Here is a 17,412-nt window from a genome sequence, read left to right as displayed (position 1 = left end):
TGGATGAAAACTCAGTAACAAAGTTATGGACACCACATATGGTCTCCAACACAATGACTGCTTCAAATCCCCAGACCTTTGGACATTTGACCAAAACCTTATTTTAAGGATTGTTCCTGCATCACAGTTTGTACCAAGAAACATGTGCATTGTCATTATTTATATGTAGGTTAACAATAAAATAATCCTGAAAGTATGTGCTGTGAAAACCACAAAAAATAAACATTAAAAGATCAAATACAATAGTATATCCAGACTCATTTGAAGGAGTGCAATGAAAAACCCAGAAACCCCAAACTATTCTTAAATATGGTTTAATACTTTTCTCCATTTCTGTACATCACAACACCAAGTTATAACTTCTTGGGAACACTCATTTCAGGATATAAGATTAAGAACTGTATCCCATTTTATTTGTACATATATGTATATGATGTGCCACTGAAAATAACACATTAAAGAAATACAAAAATTTGGCATCATTTCCAAACATAGCAAAAAGGAAGAAAGCTACCATGTTAGTGGAGTCTGAAATAGAACAGCTTCCTTAATCAATGCAAATTTACATCCATTTTTCTTAGAAACAGGCCCATGTACAACATTGTGATGTAATCTGTTCCAATCAATTCAGAAAAGAGTAAGATACAGCAAAGTACTTTTTTTGAAAGCTATTGGGAATACAAAATAAGCAAAAAAAGGATAGCAAGATTCAACTTAGGTCAGTTTTTGTGGCAAGAAAAAGAAATATAGCAAATATTTTAAGAGATCTGGATTCATAGTTCCTAGAAAAGTGGGCCAACCATACTCAAAGAACTGGGACCGTGTTATGCAGGCAAGTCATTAGGAAAAACCTATGAGTTTAAGCGTCTAACCAAAAGAAAAAAAAAAGCCCCCACAAAAAACAAACATGTACATTCCGGCTTCAGCATCAGAGTATGTTAAGCACAACAGTAAAATGAAGTGTATCATGTACCCACTCATGAAACCATTGGAGGGGATATTTCAATTTAAAAAGGGGCGAGAGGCAAAAACTTAAAAAAAATATATATATAAAAAAAAAAAATGATGCCGAGAATCCAGTTCTGAGACTGCGGTTGAATGTTTTACATATAAGAATTGACCAATTTTATTAGGACACTGTCACTGGGATGCAACCATCCACAGACTCCATACTCTCAGCCATCAGATGCGTTGTTAGGACTACTCAGAGCTTCTGGAAGGGATTAGTGTATGCAGTACTATATGCATGCCGTGTGCCTTTTATTTAACAGGATCATGCAACAACCCTGTAATAAAGGTTATGTTTCTCCCCTCATCTTACTGCTTATTTTGTACTATGTGTGTCATTTTGTCCACGTTTGTCGCTAGCAGTTAGCCACATCACGACCTCATTTGCATCAAAACAGAACTTACATAGCACATACGTAAATTAGAAGAGGACTCGTGTCTGCAATCTGCTGTATACACTTTATAGTTTTAGTGTGTTCGCATCCATTCTTTATGTTGAAAAGAAAAAAAAAAAAAAAAAATCAATCATATTAGAAATGGATAGGGTAGCAATGTATTTCCCCCCAACATAAAATAAAAAGTATGCATAATGATGTATGGATTTGAAGAAAACTAATTGCCTGTCTATAAAGATAAAATGAAAAAAACATTTTCTTAAAATACATGGTGAACTGATTTCTTGGGAAGTAAAAACGGGTTCTGTCAAACATGTCCAAGTGGCATGAGGTAATCTTGCAGCTGCATTTTACCATGACCAAAAAAAAAAAAAGTTTTTTTTCTTATCCAATCCTTATAGGCAAAGCATTGGAAAATGTTCAAATTCTAAGGCAAGGACCATTTTATCATTCCACCATAAATCATCTTCTTGGGTTGGATGTTGGAGGGTTAGGCACATTTTGCCAGACCCATCTTGACTACCTAGTAGTCATCTAGGTCAAAGAATTCATCATCTCCTCCTTGGTACTCCATTCCTTGAAAATCCACTCTGTACCTCAAGATACCTGAAACATAAACATAAGTAGTCATTTAGTAAAATATCATAATTACAGCCCCTGTACAGTACATGTCCAGGACAGCTGTCACATGACACCGTGGCAGATCAATTATCCAATAGGAAATTTGAAAATGTTTGGGAAGGCATAAAAAAATTAAAAAAATATATATATCCACCATATACTACAAAATAAAAATAAACTTTGCAATAGGATTATATACTTTGATGATTCAGAATGCCGACTAAAGGCATTTTTAAAATAAGCATAGCATAGGCTATTGGAACTGGTCACCTGCTAAAAATTACATTGCTGGTGATAGTTTGGCAGTTCCCTTCCACTTGTTCTCTGTTCACTGAACTATAGACTATAAAAAAAATTATTAGCAAACAGGGAAATCTTGGCTGAAGGTGGGGCAGGTATGAGGCTGTCATTGCCTCAGAGTATGGTCAAGACCGTATATGAAAGGTGGGTCTCTGTGGGAGATGCTGGGGCTTTATTTGCATTCAGTGTCTTTGAAAGTGCTACACAATGAATATGCAATATATTCTCATTCTTATTGAAGATACATTCATTAGAAAAAAGAAAAAAAAAATCTCACAAAAATACATCACAGACAAGCAAAACATAACAGAGTGCACATACCTCCAATTCCACCAAATCCTTTCACAAACTGTGATCCTTCTTGCGACTTGTCGGTAACAATCTCCAGTGTTGCTCCAAATTTTTTGTAGTTATTAGCAAACCATTCTAGAAGAGGCATGCTCTCGATCAGTTCATGTTCTTGTCCAGTCTAAAAGACCACAAATGCGTCAAATATTTAATAGAAAAAGGTTACATTTTTGAATGTTTGAAGCTTGAGAAAGGATAGCTGTTTGGAGCTGAAACATTGTTCTTGAACATGGAATAAATCCACCATTGTATTTTCCCTCTACTAGTGTGCTGCTTCATTTCATTGGACTAGTTTTTTTTTTGAACATATATGTTTTAACATAGTCATTAAATATTCCAGTCTTCCATGTCATAACAAGTCACCTACACTTTTCCACATTTCTTATTTTAGGATGGTGAATTACACACAATTACGGGTGCAGACATTACATCAAAGCAACTGATTTTTTTTCTTTACCCACTGATCGAACATTTATCACCCATTCCAAGGTTAAATGGATAGTCGTTTGGCAAACCCTTGCACCTAGAATATTTAGAGTCTCCCCTTTAATATGATATAAGGATTGTGGGGATAGCTTTATCAGCCGATTCCCCTTCCAGTATCCTCTCCTTCTCCATGCTCAAACCCTTCTCTTAGGATCTCCCCTGTTAAGCTCCACCCCCCATACGTCATTTCAAAGAGAGGGGGGGGGGGGGTTTACGAGGAGGAAGCGACACTGAAGAGACAGGGAATTGATGAGGCTGATGAAGCTGCCTCACCCTATCAGGACTCGATTGACGGTTTTGGCAGGGATAAAGGTAATGCAAATAAACTTTGCAAATAAACAAATGGAAATAAATGCATTTTTAGATTCAGCATGGAAGAGGCTGATGTAAGATGTAAAAAGGACCTTCCTAAAGGCAGGCTCCCTTTAAGCATATGCAGAGGAAACCAAGCATAACCATTTTTTTAGGATTCATGTTAGTCTATTTTTATGTAAATTAACACATTATCTGACCAAACTTATACAAACCTCTTTGTCAATGAAGTGCGATTTGTCTTTTTCCTGCTCTGGTGTCAGGTAAAGAACTTTCTCTTCTAGAAGGACGAGACAACAAAGTCAGTCTTCAATTTGTGCTCCAGGGAAATTTACAAATGAAATTTTCTTCAATGAAAGAAAAATTACCTTCGGATCCATTACATCTTAAGACATATCTCATGATATCCAGGTTCTCATACACTATCAGAATCTCCACTGCTCCCATTTCCAAGGCCTTTAGAGTGTCTTCAACACCAAAGCAGTACTTCCCCGTGTCCTGACTGATTTCATCAAAGTATCTTCCTGAAAATCAAGTGAAGGAATTTTAAGTCACCAAATAATGAATATAAAGAACACCAAATCCGTTATACGATTTATTACAAGAGCAGCTCCAACTCCACATTGTTAAAAACGACTCAACCTCTCACATAACCCTGCAGTTGTTCAGTAAACTTAGGCAACAATGAAAAACCATTTAGTCATAGCCCAATGGTCAAGCCCCTTCTATGTAATCTTTATATAGCAATCAATTTAGAATCAGGTTCTCTAGGTACAACCCTCCAAAGCAGGTCTTGTTGGCCATACTGACCCCCTTAAAACGTAATACAGCGTTATTAAGAGAAAACCACATTTCAATGTCTTGTGTGCCATTATTGCAGGGCCAGCCATGTGGAGTCTCTGAGCGGTCACACAGGAGCTGGGAGCTTTCACTTCAAACGGCCACTAAATGCACTAATCAATGCAGAGGGGGAAATGAAAAAAAAAAAAATAGAGGATTCTTTGCAAAGAGCCCACAACATTTCCTATGAATTGGCTTTCTCCTGGAAATTTGCAGCATCAGGGGAGTTAAAGGGAATCTGTCACCAGGACCCCATTTTTTTTTTTTTTTTTTAAGAGACCCCATGTCCACAGCGGCAGTAGTAACCCCTAACCAACAGTATCTATAAACATCCTTGCTTGATAGGGGATTACGCCACCTCTGCACTAAGTTACACACTCGCCTCACTACCTAGCAACCACTAGCAATGTGCTACGCATGTGCAAATCGATGCAGAGACCGGGCGGTCGCTCCACATTTCATACCTATTAGCTTCTTTTCTTGGATAAATTTCACATTTGAAAGGACTTCCGTTGATAGTTCAATCGCTTGGTTAAAACCATTTTCTCCACCGTAAGAAATATCTACTAGCTTCAGAACTTTGGATTGCAATCGCTAAAAAAAAAAAAAGGCAGAAAATTAAGAAAGGTAAACAAAAAAAAAATCATGGAGCAAAAGAGACTTACCAAATTGTTGTATGTGATTGCTCCTTTAAAAGAGCCACCCCAACTTTTTTTCTTTCCAGAGTTAGAGCTTTTCTGTTTCTGAAGCTACTTGTCACAAAAAGTACCTCAGCAACAGTGAAAAATGGACAGAAACTAACTTCGCCTGTCTTTGCCCTGAGCAAAGTCGATATAAGCTGTCCATAGTTCCCATGAAGAAAATTCATGAAAACCCAGTGAAGAACGAAAATGAATTGCACTCACCAGAAGTGTCTTCTTTTTGTTGCTTTATTTAAACAAGTATACTCACAACATATGTAGCATTGTTGTAACAGTCAGACGAACCACTGTCCGTCTGCATTACTAACATGGACCATTGTCCACTTAGTTCTCACAAGTACAACAGCACTTATCTTTTTGTTTAGATTCCCCTGATGAGTGTGTTCCTACCAACACACGAAACACATTAGGAATTATTGCTAGTACATATAATATAGCTTGAGGGCATACTAGCCACAAATAGGGGCAGTCTGGGGACCGCCCTTGTAAGCGCTGGGAGCAAACTCCCAGCCCTAGAGTTATACTAGTTACCGTATATACTCGTGTATAAGCCGAGTTTTTCAGCACAAAAAAGGTGCTGAAAAACGCCCCCTCGGCTTATACACGAGTCTATTACAACAAAAAAATTACCCACTTAAAAAAAATAAACTTAAATACTCACCCTCCGATGTCAGCGCGGCTTACCGATGTCCGCACGTCCGGTCTTCTTTCTTCTCTGCGGCTCCTCTTCTCTTTTTTCTGTCATGTTTTCTTCGTGGCCGTGCATACTATGACGTCAGCAGCGGCCGCGTCATAGTATGCGCCTGCTAGAAGAAAACATGCCAGAAGAGAGAAGAGGAGCCGCGGAGAAGAAAGAAAACGGGACGCGCTGACATCGGGGACATCGGTAAGCCGCGCCGACATCGGAGGGTGAGTATATAAGTTTATTTTTTTAAGGGCCGTGGGGGCAGGCTGCCTGTATTCCCACCCTCGGCTGCCTGTATTCCCACCCTCGGCTGCCTGTATTCCCACCCTCGGCTTATACACGAGTCAGTAGTTTTTCCCAGTTTTTGGTGGTAAAATTAGGGGTCTCGGCTTATACTGGAGTATATACGGTAACTCAAATTAGTTATACTAGAATGAGTTATACTAGGGTTTACTAGGCAATACTCTTATTTGGATTTCCCTACCCCTACAGACCTGGATGAAAACTGGTGAGATCAAACCTATCTTATTTACCCTTTTTTTCTCTCTGGCCCACTGCGCTTTATGGAATTCCCATTACCCTCAAGCTTTGATACAAGACGTTTATCTCGTATGAGCTATCCGTATCGATTGGCAGTAACTATTTGTTTTTTCTAGGTCAGATCATATTTACGGAGAACAAGGGTTTCTCTGTGTCCACCTGTGCTGAACCATTACACTAGGTTGCATCACATTGTGTGATATTTTTATTGGAGCATTTTTCATTTGTGCTTTTTATTGCATCTAAGGCATTGTGCTTTCTCACTCTACTTGAATACAGCAACAAAAAGATGACACTTGCAACATGGGGGGGGGGGGGGGGGGGGATGTGAAGGTTAGCACCCCATAACTGGTGAACAATGAACGCAGTATGGCAGCAGCACTGTAGTGTGTTTTAGCCGTTTGTTAAATGTTTTTCTACTGTTCGAATAAATTGTGTACACAAGATATGTAGAAATAGCACCCGAAGTCGCAAATGGCATTTTTTGCCATTTTGAAAAATAGAAAAAAATTCTATAAAAAGTGATCAAAAGGTCGTACAAATAGAAGCGTTAAAATCATCAAAATTCGCCAAAAATTACACAACCCATAGCTACGTACACTAAAGTATGAAAAAGTTATTAAAGAAGATGGCAAAATAATTTTCTTTTTTTTGTACCAATGAATGAAATAGACCTGTCATTTGGGGTGCACAGTGAAAGCTGTAAAAACCAAGCCCACAAGAAATGGCGCAAATGTGGTTTTTCATCATTTTCACTGCATTTAGAATTTTTTTCCCGCTTCCCAGTACACGGCATAGCATATTGAATACTACCACTATGAAGGGCACTTTGTTACGCAGAAAATAAGCCCATACACAGCTCTTTCCATTAAAAAATTGAAAAAAAGTTAGACTTGAAGCAAAAACGAAAAAGGGCCTGGTCCTTAAGGGGTCAAGGATTAGAACACAGTAAGTATTCTAAAACTCTAGTGAAGTGACAGTGGATGTAGGGTTAACATGAACTTTGTTGGTTTCAAGTTCCCTAGGGAGAAAGCAAAAAAAAAAAAAAAAAAAAAAAAATGTAATAGAAAGAAAATAAATCTCAAATTTGGCACCTCCACAATTGTCCCAATCCCAAAGAATAAAAGTAGAGATGTTATTTGTAGCTTTCCATGTACACTGCATAGGATATTAATTACACTAGGAAGTACAATTTGTTGTGCAGAAAACAAGCCCTGCAGATCTGTACAAGGAAAAATAAAAGTTGTGGATCTGTATAAGGAGGGGAGAAAAATCAAAAAACAAAAACTGCACTTGTAACAAGGGGTTAAAAAGTATCAATCCACCTTCAGTGATATTTACTACATGATATTTCAAATTACATTTACTGGAGCTTGTAGTAAGATGTTTGTGGTGGTAAAACTTCGTAGAGGTTGAACAACTAATAAACTGCTCACCTGATCAAACATATCAGATTGACTAAGCTCCGTTTTAAAGTCAGCTGATCCAGCTAACACGAGCCCGGCTACGTTCACTTTATCACCAGAAATAAAGAGCTGCACAGCAGTTTCTGCTACTTTTCTGACGTAATTGTGACGTTTCTCCATTCTCAGACGTGCAAAACGCAGAGCAGACTGCCCTCCTCTGCCTGTAGGTGGATGGAAAAAAAAAATAAATGGAATATAAAACTACTTCTATTCCCCCCCCCCCCCCGTTTTTTTTTATAGCCCAAAACAGATAGGAAAAACAAACATGTATGTTTTATGTATTGCAGATAATAACTTCCCCATTTACATGGAACAATAAATCCCCATAAAATTGAAAAATCTGTAATTATTGACTCGAGGCGGACATTCAGTAACTAAGAATCCCTTGCAAATTCAAAAGCACACTACTCCGTAGACCTGGAGTGTCCATCCCCTTCCCCCCCAGTTTCTCTAACTTCTTTGGGCACCTTCGCTTTAGTTACACTCCACATTCACGCCTAATGGTGTTATTGACCTTCTGGAAAAATCCCTGTTTAGGAGGAGGAAGAGGATCCACTTGCCTGACTGTCGGCAGGACCTAGCGATCCGGAAAAACGCCTCTGCAGGTTCAGGTATAGGCATTGTATATTGACTGCAGTGGATCTGTTTCGAATCAATTATTTTAGACTACAAGAAGGGATAGCACCCACAGGAATGGAGTTATGTCAAAGGCAGGCCACTGCTGCTATCTCCATTACTCCAAAGTCCTGTAACCCTTTCATTGCTTCCAGTTATACATCAGGAAAGAACCTGGGAATAGGTTACAGTCGGGAAAGTGTTCTAAGAGCAGCATGTTAAAATTCTCTTCAACAGAATGGACTGCAAATTTCACATCATAGGTTCCAATTAATACCCCAGTATTAAGCTTTATATTGTCAAGGTTTAAAGATTGGTTCAAACCTAGCAGTTACCCAAATATCCTACCCATGACTCACCGTGCTTCTTTGGAAGATCCACAGTGAATTTGTGAAGCACTTCTCTTGTATTCCCTTGCAGGGTTCCAAAAAGAGCTCCACTTCCATCTATTACTATGAATCCAAATTTGCTGTCATCAGAAAGGAGAGCTGTAAGAGCCTGAAAAACAGATTTCCACTACTTTATGACAAATTCTTCTGAATTAGAGAGGTGTTAAGCCTGCAGATCTGCCATAATCAGAACTACCCACTTTGCATAGGAGATAAAGGAAGTTTCTCTTTGTAATGACACCACGCTTGTCAGCCCATAAATATTTTTCTGTAAATGTGTTTTAGACAACTACCAAAGGAAAATAGATCTACAAAAAGAGGCACATATTGAAAGCGTGTCCAACTACATTCTCCAAAAACTGCAACATAAAACATTATGCATAACCTATAGGCCAGTGGTGGAAAGAGCCCTTTCTGTGGGCACCCGGGCCATTGCCCCAGTGCACCACACATTCAAAGAATCTTCCTGCAGTTCCAAAAGATGCTGCTTTCGGTCCTATATTAAAGTGATACTTACTTCGCTGCTTGGGACTGTAGGAAGAGGGAGAATAAGTACATAGGGCCGAATTATCTTTTGAAGGACCTTCTGCTGGTCCCACTATTCTCTGTGCACAGAGGGACACTGGAAAGAAGCTAAAATGATGCACATTTTCCATCTTGTCCTCAGGAGGCCAATATAAACGAAAGTTGTTGAACAACAGGGAGCAATAAGTTAATGCTTTAATTTTTTGTTGGCACCTTGCGATAAATAAGGGTGGTTTTGGGTTGCAGTTTGGGCACTCGGCCACCAAAAGGTTCGCCATCACTGCTATAGGCTCTCTACAAGATCAAAGAGATCTACTCCCAAAACAAGATGAAACACACACAATGTCGTACCTCCGTATGAAATTTGTTGTCACATAAATACAAAGATGTGTTGATTGGTTTGAAAGGTTCAAAGTCAATGTTAACTTTCTTCTCCTTTCCTTCTTCCGTTACAATTGTTCCACAGTAAACCACTAAACCATTTGGCGGTACTAAAAAAAAAAAAAAAAAAATTTTTAGATTACTCAAATTGAAATTACAGAATGCAGAAAAACAAACATGTACATACATACATATCCTCATTGATATAAGGTTATGTGAAAAGTAGTATGGTAATTAAGCTCCATTCATATCTATACAGACAAATTGCAATACCATATTTTAAATACCTGAGACTAACCCTTTAAACCAAAATTTGCACTTACTATGTGAACACACCCCTAGAGTTCAGGACATAAGGTTCGGGGCTCGTTTTTTGGTACGACGCGCTGTTCTTTTAAATGGTATCATCTTGGGGCATGTACTTTTTTTTTTAATCAATTTTTATAACATTTTTTCTAATTGTAAGGGATTGTTTTATCATGTATGCGTTTGGCAATTTTGTGGGTTTTTTTCCAACTTGCTGTATGACTTTCACTGTGTGGTCAATGTCCAATTCATATAGGAAGCCAATTTAAATGTTGATCTGGACATTATTTCCCCGTTACAGTGTTCACGGTAGCTTCCATTTTTTAAGAAAGTGCTAGAAGATTGTAGTAGAGGATTGCATGGGTCAGCAAGTCACCTCCACACATCATGTATCGGGAAGGCATTAACTGTATTTCAGTGCATTATGGAAGACACCCTGGTAACATTCACAGCCTAACAGAACAATGCAGTGTAAGGCTGCATTCACACTGCCGCAAGGGAGACGTATATACGGCCGACATACGTCCCCCATAGACGACAATGGGTGCGCGGCGCCCTATGTGAGCGGTACGGTGCAGCACCGTACCCCGTGAAAAAATAGGACATGTCCTATTTTTTCACGGCATACGGCGCCATGTATCCCTATTGAGAGGGGCGGGGGTGAGCAGCGATCTCCCCCTCCTCTCCCCGCACGGTGCCGTGTGCCCGCCGTGCTACGGTACAGCGGGCAACGGTCGTGTGAATCCAGCCTTAAAGCAATAAAAACAATTAACATACATGAGGAACACAATTACCTTTATTATAGAGCTTAAGCCTCTGTTGTACAGATGTAATTGCTCCCAGGACAGACAGACGGTTCACACGTGACTTTATGTTAGACGCTGTACCAAACTCATCTGCCAACATTTTGGCCACTCTTGAAATTTGGTCTTTTGGAGGAATGATCAAAGAGATCATGCTGGTGCCATTTCTGAAATGAGACTTGTATTAATATATGCATACATATATACACACACACAGTCTAATTTACAGTCTGGTTTACAGCAACCACCTCAAGAAATGGGGCTGCTCCATCCACACACTTTATGGGCAACTGGAAAAAAAAAATTTACAAAATGTGGTGGAATTGTTTATACGACTTTTACTGTGAGGTCAATGTCCAATTCATATAGGAAGCTAATTTAAATGTTGATTTGGACATTTTCCATTTTTGAAAGATTAGACATTTTGGGAGGCAAGGATAACTAACATGTTTTTAACTTCTGAGTTAAAGTCTGAGCACTTCTGCAATATAGTATATTGCAGTATATTGTGAATATACTGCTTCTCTATTACAGGGTGACTGATGCGGGTCAATCAAATGACAGCTATGGTATGGTAGTCTTGCAGGCCCCCAGCTGCCATTACAACTGAATGACACCCTCCAGTGACACAGTGGGTGCCGATACCTGGCCGCAAGATGGCAGCAAGTTAACCGGTGCTATCAGAGCTAGAACTCAGTTGACACTGGCTTTGTGTAGAGAGGGCTCAGTCATTGAGCCCATAATCTCATTTACACCCGATAAATGTAATTTTAAACTTCCTTCAAAGGAAATATGGGTAATTTTTAAATGTAATCTTTTTTTTCCGGGAGATTTAAAAACTCCTGTCAATCCTGTAGTGGATTTTGGTGCAACAGTTTATTACATGACACACTGCAATAGACAAAAACCCCTACCTGCACAGAGTATTCCTACAAAACTCTATAAAGCCTTTTGAGGAAATTTATCAGGAGTGTTGAAGCGCAAAATTGTTCTAGTTGCCCGTGGCTGCTATAAAACTTTGCACTAAACGCCGCTACTAGCGGTCAGCCGGGCTTGGGATTTTCAGCACTTTTTTTTTGTGTTAAAAACATGGCTTATTCTCGAGTATATGTGGTATATTAATGATGTCATATGAAAGTCATTACTATTTGTCCATCAAGAGGGCTTGTGCTTTAAGATGACTAACTGAAGGAAGTGCATTTTTTTATGTTCTTCAGTCCAGATACAAAAAAGGTTGGTGCTTTTTAATTTATTTCATAAAACTATCACTTTTTGGACTGTAAGATGTACCTCCATAATTACCATCGGTCACATAAGCAGACTACAACCAGCTCTGCAATATCCAGTCACACATCATTCACACACCCAGGTATGCTACATCCATGCCACACACACACGCATGAAAGAATTATAGTACCTAGCAGTTACGTAGAAAGTGTTAGTACACATCTGAGCCTGTAACATTTTGCATGACGAGACAGCAGGGAGAGCGCAGCCCTCCGGAGATCAGGCGAAATGCTATATCAGCGTTTCACTCAATCTTTAAGATAGTGGTGGTCAGGAGGGTCTGGTAGTGCTGGATCTTCCTGAACTTCAGACTAAGACGCAGGCACTTTTTAGTCCAAAAAAATACAGTACACCTTTTGTAATGTCCCACTAGGGAACATGTACATATGATCACTTGATTCATCCTATGTCGCGGGCTAACCACACTGCTTTGGCTGGGTATCTTTGCATTACAGCGATAAATGATGGAAGGAATAACCGCTGTTACCGAATTAACTTTACATCTACTAATTTTTGCCTTTGACAACCATAGAAAATAAAAAAAAAAACTTGGAAACCAAGTCTATTTTGTTATAAGAGTCTTAAAGGCTTAAATGAAGCACCAGGCATTAAAGAATTTCAGGGGTTTAAGGACCTAGCCCTTTTTTTTCCACTCCCCACAAGCAAAAATCTATAACTTTTTTTTTTTTTTAACACAGTTCTGTGACTGCTTGTTTCATGCGTAACAAATTCCACTTCATAGTGATGGTATTGAATATTCAATGCCGTGAAGCGGGAAAAAAAAAATGCAGTGAAATTGGTGAAAAACCGCATTTGCTGCGTTTTCTTGTGGGTTTGGAATTTACGGCTTTCACTGAGCTCCACAAATGACATGGCTACTTTATTCTTTGGGTCGATGCGATCACCGGGATAACACATTTGTATAGGTTTTATAATGTATTCATACATTTACAAAAATTATGAACTCGTGTAGAAATTTTTTTTGCCATCTTCTGGCGCTAATAACTTTTTTTATACGTCGGTGTACAGAGCTGTGGGTGGTTTCATTTTTTGCAACTTTTTATGAAGTTTTCACTGCTACCATTTTTAGGACTGTGCGACCTACAATTTATTTATATTTTTCGACTTTGGGCGCCATTTTCCGTTACAGGGTTAAATGCAGTTAAAAACGATTATATTTTGATAGATCAGGCATTTTCGGATGTGGTGATACCTAATTTATATTTATACAAGTTCTAGGGAAAGGGGGAGGGCGATTTGAATTTTTAAGGGGAATAGTTTTTTTTTTTTATCTTTAATTTTTACTTTTATTTTTTTTCAGACTCCCTAGGATACTTTAACTTCGGCTGTCATGGCAATGGTTTGCCGCTGCCGATTTCATACAGCAGTATATGCGCAGATATTTGAAAGGCACCAGCCATTTCTGTTGAGTTTTTTGTGTGATGTGGGGGGGGGAATTAAACTATTGCATTGTAAAGGTTGAATTCCACACTAGAAACTTTTTTTTTGTTACAGTGTGATACAGTAGCATCATCCACATGTAATATAGGTTAACCAAGACTAAATGCATAGTAGAAATAAATCTGTACATGGATTTTACCCAAGGAACTTTTTTATGCAGAGGAGAAACCTCAAAAGTAGCTGCAAAAGTTTTCTGTACATAAAAAGATATAAAAAGTCAACTGCAGCTCTTAATTAATGCTGCAAATGCAAACCGTAGTGCCGCTTCCCTATGTACTTATTTTCCACATCTTGCCGTTTCAAGTGTAAAAAATATGCTAAATTGCCTATTTAAAAAAAATTCAAAAAAAACACACATAATGATGAGGGAGAATAACCCACCCATTATTCACTGATGTCAGATGTCTCAAAAGACAACCCTGCTAAATCTTTCAGTAGGAGATCGGGTGGAGTCACTACCCCTGGCAATCATAAAGCCAGAAGCTGCTGCTGCAGAGCCGATAATTCTTATCAATGGTTCTGGGTCAGGTGATCAAAAACAAATGCAATTTAGAAATACAGACATTCAGCTCATTACTGCTCCCAGTGCTACCTTAGTGAGGAATATCACACAGAACAGCACATAGAGGTCAACTATAGCACACCCTCATTCACATGCCATCTTATAGTTTTAAAACTATTTCTTTATGTTGGGTCTCAAAACCAGTAAATAGCAATTATATATGTCAGGAACGCCATTGACAAGATATTAAAAAAATAATTCCTTCTTAACAGCTCCCTATACACTACAGATTATTGCCAGCAGGTAAAGAGAAGAAGCGTCTTACAGCAGCTATTTCTCAGTAAATATAAAAAATACCTGTAAGGCTTAGGACTCATGGAATCGCAAAATGATTTCCATAGCAGTGTTGCAAAAGTTAAGGGGTTATCCGGGCTTAAAGAAAAAAAAAAAATATATATATATATATATATATATATACTCACCTCCTCCGTTACGCACATCGTCCTGCAGCACCAACTATCCAACTAAGTTGACTTACTGTAACTTTTTAAACATTACATTCATTAGTGGAAATTGAAATACCCCTTTAACAAAAATAAATAAGTAAGCTTAATTATCTGTCAACACCGCTATCACTGTAGAAGAAGCTCCCAAATCCTGATCTTTAGCATAAAAGTGATCCATACACATTACAGGATTCTGACACAAACCGCTACCTCCCACTACCCCCCTCCCCCCATCTATGGAAAAGTGCAACATTTCTTCAAGCAGAAACATCATATGACGCTTTTGAAATCAATTCATCACAGCTTTCAAGATCTGCTTGCTGTCACTCTGTAGAAAACTTTCCAGTTGACAGAAATGTGACCATGGTCACACAGGTGCACATATCGTTAGTATCACAGAAAGTAATCAGAGCTGTGTGATATAAACTGTACACCTGTGTCGTCAGATTTCTGTCCACTGGAAGTAAACAAAGAAGCTTTCTATAGAAGGAAAGCACACAGATCTAGAAAACAGTGGGAAATTGATATAGAAGCTTCTGCTTCTATCATATGACGCTTTTGAAAGCTCCAAACCCTAATACCAGAAGAGCGTGATATAAGGAAAATGTCTTTTTCCTGTTTCCTAGATTCTGATATTTTCAGATATTCCTCTACAGATAACTTTTGCCATAAATCAAAAAGTCTTAGTGAGTCACTGAGCTCTGCAAGAATGCCCCATGACTAACACTTGCACTGGGATGACATCACATTAGATGACTGGCAGAACACAACATTGTGATAACAGATTTCTTATGAGTTCTTTTCCAGAAGGTCAGTAAAGGGATAAAATGCTACTATCCAAGCCGTTTACAGATATGCGGCAGGCATGAAGGGACTACATATGGCAAGTGGGAGACAAAAAATGTAAATGTGATAGAGTTATCAGGGAGCAGTGAGTAGCGGTATACAAATTCCATAAATAAATTTGACCCCAGGGATCTCTTATCCTCTGCCCATACTGTACGCAGCCCTTGTGGAAAGTTCCTAAACACAGACCAAACAGACAGCGGTATCAGGGCGGGGGGCCATGATTACTAGTATCATTATGGCAGCCCAACACCAGGAGAAGCGACTGACAGAAGGGTCACGCTATCTGGGAAGAGCATAAAAGGCAGGTTATGGTGCTCTACTTGTAGTAACGCTTAAAGGCTGCGCTGGTCATCCAAACCAACATGGATGAAATACAAAGACAACAAGACAGACTAATATATAACATCAGCTATGTCTACACCATATTACAATGGCGAATATTATAAGTCTACAAGATATGAGATCTCCCCCTGTATGGGCAGCAGAGCGCCATCACTCTAGGGCTCAGGTCACACAGGTAGCATGTGGTGCGGCGGACACGCAGCAGCAGGACACCCCGCAGCGCGGCCTCCAGTGAGCGCACAGCCCTGTCCTCTCACTCACCCTCTGGCCGCCTCTAAGCTTTTGATCAGCTTCTTGATCTTCCAGATTTCCACGTTCCTGTCTGCCGCACTCGGATCGTCCGCCATCTTCTCTCCTCCTCCTGTCTGAAGCCGAAAGCTGCTCAACAGAAAAGCCAAGCGTTGGTCAGAGCAATCACACACCAGGAAGCCGTAACACATGCGCCCCTTACCTGCGCCCTTATCACGGCTCTCAGTCCACACCACGACGTGCGATCTCAATGGAGTCAGCCTCAGCTCCCAGAAGTGACGTAGAAACCGGCTTCTTTCTTCGCCGAGGCTGCTGCATGTGTTGCAATCCAAGCTGCTCACATGGGGTACGCGACGTCACTTCCTGCCGCCGCCAGCACCTGCACTCTCCATTGGACTAGCGAGAGGAAATAAGGCAGAATATGATTGGCTGTTAAAGCTGATGCGCCAATGCCACCTAGAGGTGGGTCGTTGATACTGAGCTGGGGCTGTGTTCCTTCATGTGTGGCGCTGCCGCGGCGGGAAGCAGCCCAGGAGCCCATAGCGGGGACGTTTACTTCGTTTCACGCCTCGCGTTTGGCCCATTTACTTGAGCTATGTACAGTTTGAAGACACTTTGTCTAAGGGGAAATGTGTATTTATCTTAGGCTATTTTTGCGCGTGTGTCAGCGTTCCTAATGTAGTTTTGGGCATATTAGAGACTTTTTAGGTGCAAATCCGCACTGCCATACATGTTTTAGAAATGTGCCTAAAAAAATGTGCAAACCTACAACACCAAAGGGAAAAACCACATGTTCTTAGGTGTTGCACCTTATGCATCTTAGGCTGCATTCAAACGGCCATTGGGGTGACATATATACGTCAGATATATGTCCCCCATATGCCGTCAATGTGTGCACAACGCCGTATGGAGCTTTACGGTGAAGCACATGTGCGCCCTGATCTCTCTATGGAGAGGTGTGGGGGTGAGCGGCGCTCACACCCTCCTGCTCTCCCAGGCGCCGACGTGTGCACACGTTTGTCTGAATTTAGCCTTAGGCTGATATTCACACCAATGTATGAAAATGGCCATATATACGGGTAGCATACATTCATTGAAATGAGCAATACAGCCATCCATTTACATGACCGTACTGCCCAGTGTACCGTAAGCGAGCCAGAAAGTGGTGCAATCTGTCAGCCATCCATCATTTGCCAACCTGCAATACGGATACGGTGCCATACGTTCACATACAGATGAAAAATTTCACATATATACAAAGTCATACGGATTCATACAGCACGGAAATACATGGCTGGAGAAATCACACGTTTGTGTGAATGAAGCCTTACCGTGTGCGTCAGCACACGAGCCTCTTTCAAAAGAGGCAGCAGAGATACAATGATACATGTGCCCCACAGGATAGTATTCCCTGGTCTGGAGCCTGTGCTACTCTATGAAAAGAACAATTGGGCAAACAAAAGACACAGGACCCTAAAGCAGAGAATACATTGGG

The 17,412-nt window shown here is 39.9% G+C and overlaps 1 protein-coding gene across 1 annotated transcript; it reads right to left on the bottom strand.

The window, feature by feature from the left end:
- Positions 1–298: 298 nt before the first annotated feature.
- Positions 299–16,316, bottom strand: ETF1 (eukaryotic translation termination factor 1). Its single transcript, XM_072145814.1, has 11 exons — positions 16,120–16,316; positions 15,930–16,046; positions 10,713–10,888; positions 9,583–9,722; positions 8,677–8,815; positions 7,673–7,863; positions 4,775–4,904; positions 3,839–3,994; positions 3,686–3,750; positions 2,646–2,793; positions 299–2,009 (listed from the first exon to the last, which is right to left on the bottom strand). The coding sequence occupies exons 2-11, from the start codon at positions 16,013–16,015 to the stop codon at positions 1,927–1,929; spliced, it is 1,314 nt and encodes a 437-aa protein (XP_072001915.1). The 5' UTR covers positions 16,016–16,046; positions 16,120–16,316; the 3' UTR covers positions 299–1,926.
- Between the last annotated feature and the right edge of the window lie 1,096 nt (positions 16,317–17,412).

Source organism: Engystomops pustulosus, chromosome 4, assembly GCF_040894005.1.
Source record: "Engystomops pustulosus chromosome 4, aEngPut4.maternal, whole genome shotgun sequence".
Taxonomy (NCBI): Eukaryota; Metazoa; Chordata; class Amphibia; order Anura; family Leptodactylidae; genus Engystomops; species Engystomops pustulosus.
Note: the sequence above shows the minus strand (reverse complement) of the source record. Positions and strands in the feature narration are given on the sequence as shown.

Coding starts and splice junctions, on each gene's coding strand:
- ETF1 (XM_072145814.1), bottom strand. CDS start 16,015: ATGGCGGACGATCCGAGTGCGGCAGACAGGAACGTGGAAATCTGGAAG. Junction 3,995..4,774: donor CCAAGAAAAGAAGCTAATAG/GTATGAAATGTG, acceptor CTTGATTTTCAG/GAAGATACTTTGATGAAATC. Junction 3,751..3,838: donor AAGATGTAATGGATCCGAAG/GTAATTTTTCTT, acceptor TCGTCCTTCTAG/AAGAGAAAGTTCTTTACCTG.